The following is a 5,232-nucleotide window of genomic DNA, read 5'->3' as shown; positions in this document are numbered from 1 at the left end:
CGATCCCAACCGGAAGTCGTTCTCCTTGTCTCCTTCAGCACAGGGGTCGTCGGTAGGACAATGACATGAGTGTGTACGCATATGAAGCGTGTCGTTGGAGAACCAGGCGGCGATTCCGGTGGAGGAGTCATCGATGCCTGCGAGTCTTTTGCCCTTCGCCACTTCCCTCTCGATCTTGATCTAATTTTTCTCGACTTCATGCCTGGTACCCGTGAGTTCGTGACCTCTCTATCCCAATCTGATTTTTCTATTGATTTGGCCAACAACCTCGATGCCGATCAAGCGGCAACGTGAGGACCAGCGGCGGCGTAACAAAGGGGATCAGTGAGGTGAGGAGCAACGGCATTGACGACTTTGTGCTTGGTCCCCGTGACCTCTCCCTCTCGATCTAAGAACAAATCGAATAGTTTCTTTTCCTCGATCTGGTACGTGTTGAAGAGAAGGAATTGTGCCCTTGAAGAAGGAGATCAGGTGAGATCAAAGAAGAGGAAGGAGGTCCATGTCTGCTGCAGAGCAGCCGCGAGGAAGAAAGAGATCAATGCAAGAAGACGAAAGAGACCGGGTGTAATGCGGCCACACATTGCGCTTTTTTTTGAGGGAAGGAAAGCCCAGCCCAATTATGTATTTATGTACACAATCAACGGGTCAATCTTTAGAACGCAAAATAAAGAAAACAACTATGATTGAATTACCGAGACAGAAATTTAGTACCACCTCGATTATGTTTTAAATTCAAACTGAAAGCGTAAAATCACGAGAAGAAGCGTATTGTGACGAACCAACGGAGTCAATCCGTGCTTTATTATTAGAGAAAGATATATCTAGCATATTACATATGGTCACAGGTAAGTATCCATCATAGTATACCACACTATAGAAACATCCGTCCTCAATCTGGCAGCCTGTAGGACCTGTGACGAATTATAACACAGAATGAGTGTCAAATAAACAATCCCTCTTTGGCATGCAAACCACCTCTCTCAAGGCCAATGTTTTGTATTCCCATCCAAAAAGAAAACAGAGAGTGAACATGCAAGCAATATTTAATCTGTATTCTTTGCAAAATGTCACACAACTCAAAGTTAGCGCCCATCAACAAACCTACAAGCACAGACATGCATCTCTTGTTCCAAAAAACCCAAAAACTTCCAAGTCTACAACCTGCTGCACACCACCTATTTACGAAAACCATAAACTTCCAAAATATCAGCATATTTTATGGTGTGGTATGATATTTTAAACATCACATGGGTTTCACGTAAGAGTGTATTGCACAACGCACATAAGCTTACATACTTAGTGCTAGCACTGTATCTGGATAATAATTATCTGCAAAAAATGGAATATAATACTAGAGAATTGAAATAATAATTTGTGGGTGGGGCTAATTAAAAGAGGAGATGTGTACCTAGCTTGTAATGACTTCTCCAAGTTCGGATAAATTTGCAGTCAACTCTATGGTGCTTCATTCTTTTTTGAGTGTGTGAAACACCCCAACCTATGGAGTTAGCGAAGCAAATCTCTTAGTGCTAGCATTTTGCTAATAATACATCAGCACAAAGAAATGGATGGCAGGGATCAAGCAAACCTCTGTTATGATATAGAAATGTACTTACAGAAATATGAACTTCAACACCTGAAGGGACCTTGCATGTGCTCATCAGCATATTTTCGAACTAATAATTGCAGAGAAAAAACATTGCAGTCAAGACCGTGAAGCCAACAACTATCACAAAAATATAATTTATTTTCACCTCATTAATACACCCACCTCAATTGTTGTAGAAACACGTTTTCCATTGATAGATTCAATAACATCACCTTTTTGGATTCCGAGTATCTCAGCATTAGATCCTTTTGACACCTAGGTTTCAATTGCCAAATAATTAACCACTACATGCATGAGAAATAGAGCACCTCGAGGAAATAATTACCCTACCTCTTGAACAACAAGACCGTCATCAATGTTATACATACGCCATAACATGTCAACATGAGAAGGTTCTAGAAGTTCGATGGCCTTAAACGTCATTCCAAGATGGGGCCGGGCGAAATGCCTACATCAAATCAGATAATCATTTAATATATTTCAAGAAAGGTATACAAGGCGCAAGTATAACACTTTCAGAGTAAGCAATCTTTGGTGGAATCGAGCTTCTATCTTAACATGTCAAAAAACACAACAATAACCAATTAATTGATTCAAATAGACTTTAGAAAGGCCCAAAGGGGATGAGTCATTCATAGTAGTTGACAAATGCTAAAGAGGGACTTTCATGATATTATGTAAAAGAATTACTCCCTCCGTCCCATAATATAAGAGCGTTTTTGACACAATGTCAAAAACGCTCTTATATTATGGGACGGAGGGAGTACATCATATTTCATTATGACTGAGAACGGCTGAGAATACATTTGTTCATGAATATCTCATAGGTTTAACTTGAAACTCTCCTTGAAAAAAGATGGCTTCAGGAAAATTGTCCATCAAAATTGAGAGAAAAGCCTAAAACATATTTTTTTCCATTAAACTTTACTCTAGAACTTGGCTAAGGACATCAAAGCAGAACCCTTCTTATAACTAGTTGTCATCATAATCCATTTGTACTCTCAGCATCTCAGCGTGGTTCTAGATGTTTGTTTTTGTCTAGACCCAGTTCTTGATTTGCTTATAAATGATTATTGTTGTAAAGTTATATATTGCAGCCACTAACATATCTCTCTGTATATATACATAATAAAACACAACAATGATCACCTTGTTGTAGAATTGATACATAACTTATGTTCATTAGATTGCATAAAAATGATAAAACGGATACTACGAGAAATAGTTCGACTTCTAACAATAAGTAAAAAAGAAACAATAGGGGAGAACACATTTTCATTGATACCATTACAGAACTGAGAGGAAAAACGTACCGATATTTCCTCCATGAATCCAAACAATTGAGCACAATGGAAGAAGGTATAAAAGACTCAAATCTCTCAGGGTCATTGACCATTCCGACCACTTTTCCACCCAAGTCAATAACTGGCCCCCCATTGTCATACTGCAACAATTCATATTGGCAACATATGAGAGTTTGCAATAACAAGGAAAATCTTATAACAATAGATAGCAATATAGAACACAAAGTTGTCATGAAACAAAACTCAAAATTGTAACAAATCTATACAATACTATCTCATGATAAGATATATTACCTCATTATCATCGCCATGGCCATCTGGAGAACGGAAATATATATTGTGGTACCGTTCATACATGGTTGGATTCAGATATTCTGCTCTAGCATATGTTATCCTTAGATTTAAGGCATTGTCTCTTCCAAGTCGAAAAATCTGTTGAGCAAATTCTACATCTTTTTCATTAAAAGATGGTAACTTGATTGGTTGATCCATCTGAACATTCAGGAAAGCGAGATCATAGTGGGGCTGGTGATAGACCAGCTGGCCCTTTGCACTGGTGCCATTTAGCAAATGAACAGTGACCTAAGAAAAAGTTGTGAGACTGATTATATAGGATTTTTGAATAGTAAGCAAACACATGTTTTGTTTCCATTTTGTTATTTGAAAAGGCCAATAGCAAGAAAAAAAACATGTGAATTGCAACTAGTTAGATTTACACCGGAGATTAATTTATTTATTTACGACGGAACCAGTTTGAAAAGAAATACATTAATAGAAGAAACACATTGACTCACATCAGCGTTTGTAGCATACTCTTCACCGCCTGACCAGACGCTGACAGGAGCATCCTTTGCGCGAATCAGCCACGCGGTTGTCAGAACAAGGCCGGTTTTGCTCCCCTCATCCCAATCAATCCAGAAGCCAGAGCACCGTCTTAGTGGTTCACCATCTGTGTGATTCAAGCACAAGATATACGATCAAGCTGCGCGACGAACAATCTGAAACATGGAGGGTACGTAGTACAAGACCACATATGCACGTACCGAGAGAGGATGAAACCCCTAGAAGAAATTTGGCTGCCGAGAGCACGGCCTTTGTTCCAGATCGACGGATAGAAAAGAGCTCATCAGTGTGAAACAAGGTCGGAGGTTTGAAGTAAGCGATTGTAGGAATTTGCACAGGGCTGGGAGCTACAGGCGGCAGGAACATTAACAGATATCGATCAGATCATACACGAGCAGAGGAAGACAATTTGTATAATTATTTAGGAATTCTCGGTTGAAAACTTGGATAGTGGCTACGGGATGGCGCAATCATATATATACCCGACTCTTGGTCTATTTCGTCTTGTGCAATCTTGGCAAAGACAAGGGCGTACGCATGGTCGACGGAACCAGGCGACAGAGTATCTTCCCCGTCGCTCCCCAGATTCCTTTTCGTCCTCTTGGCGTCGGCATCGCCTCGGCTGGTCGGATCGGCCGCCGTGGCCCTTTTGTTGTTTGGCTTCTCCACACCCGCACTCATCTTCTTGTTCTGATCGCCGATCCCCTTTGCAATCGCGCCGCCGACTCTGTCTTTTATTGGTCGAGTATCTTTTTGGGGGGTGTATCTCAGACTCTCAGTCGACGCCAACGCCGTCCTATTTAAGGCCTCGTTGTGGTCTGTGTTAGTTTCCGGACTGTGTCAGTCTGTTGGCAGATTGACGGTCGGTTTCGTACTGGTAGGCGCCGTTCACCGCGCGAGCGTCCGATCTGGCCCTCCGTGAACGCTTCAGATTGAACTGAAGCTGGTTCGTCTTCGCTCGACGCCATTGCCCACCCCTCAATCCTCTCCCCCTTGATCCCAGCGACGTCTCCAGTGTGGAGCACCTCCCTCACCTACCAGCCGCTCTCCACCGTCGCAGCTTGCCACTGCCTGATGCCGGTCCCAGCAAATCGACTCTCTGGTTACAGCTTTTCGTGTCACTGATTCCAGCAAAAAATAAAAAACACGTACCATCTTCGTCTCCCTCCCCTGGTCGCCGGTTGAAGTTTTTTGTGTGCCAATTGAAGCTTTTTCCATATACAATTGAAGATTTCTTTGTCGGCAGTTGCAACTTTTCTAGTTGCGCCGTGTCTGTTTGAAACTTTTTCTCTCGCCGGTTAGAGCTAGCTCTTTCCATATATGGTTGAAATTTTTTTGTCAATGGTTGCAAATTTTTCGTTTGAGCATTCGTCTGGTTAAAGTTTTGTCTATTGTCTAGTTGAAGCTTGTTTCATCTAAGAGCATCTACAACCGGACTCCTTAAAAAGCCAGCTTACAATACATGAGTCTGGTGTC

General features: G+C 41.6%; 1 protein-coding gene across 1 annotated transcript; it reads right to left on the bottom strand.

Moving 5' to 3' along the window:
* Positions 1-759: 759 nt before the first annotated feature.
* LOC119288562 (serine protease Do-like HtrA) lies at positions 760-4,511 on the bottom strand. Its single transcript, XM_037568160.1, has 10 exons — positions 4,239-4,511; positions 3,957-4,103; positions 3,708-3,862; positions 3,208-3,495; positions 2,923-3,053; positions 1,940-2,057; positions 1,772-1,864; positions 1,617-1,676; positions 1,409-1,498; positions 760-911 (listed from the first exon to the last, which is right to left on the bottom strand). Exons 1-9 carry the CDS (start codon positions 4,435-4,437, stop codon positions 1,466-1,468), a joined length of 1,224 nt encoding a protein of 407 aa, XP_037424057.1. The 5' UTR covers positions 4,438-4,511; the 3' UTR covers positions 760-911; positions 1,409-1,465.
* Between the last annotated feature and the right edge of the window lie 721 nt (positions 4,512-5,232).

This window comes from Triticum dicoccoides, chromosome 4A (assembly GCF_002162155.2).
Source record: "Triticum dicoccoides isolate Atlit2015 ecotype Zavitan chromosome 4A, WEW_v2.0, whole genome shotgun sequence".
Taxonomy (NCBI): domain Eukaryota; kingdom Viridiplantae; phylum Streptophyta; class Magnoliopsida; order Poales; family Poaceae; genus Triticum; species Triticum dicoccoides.
The sequence above is the reverse complement of the archived record's forward strand: the minus strand, read 5'-3'. Positions and strand labels throughout refer to the sequence as shown.

Bases quoted from the DNA above. Each gene is read 5' to 3' on its own strand.
- LOC119288562 (XM_037568160.1), bottom strand. From the start codon at position 4,437: ATGAGTGCGGGTGTGGAGAAGCCAAACAACAAAAGGGCCACGGCGGCC. The intron at 4,104-4,238 runs GTATATATATGA...TGCCGCCTGTAG, and splicing joins CGAAATAGACCAAGAGTCGG to CTCCCAGCCCTGTGCAAATT. The intron at 3,863-3,956 runs GTACGTGCATAT...TGAATCACACAG, and splicing joins AGGGGTTTCATCCTCTCTCG to ATGGTGAACCACTAAGACGG.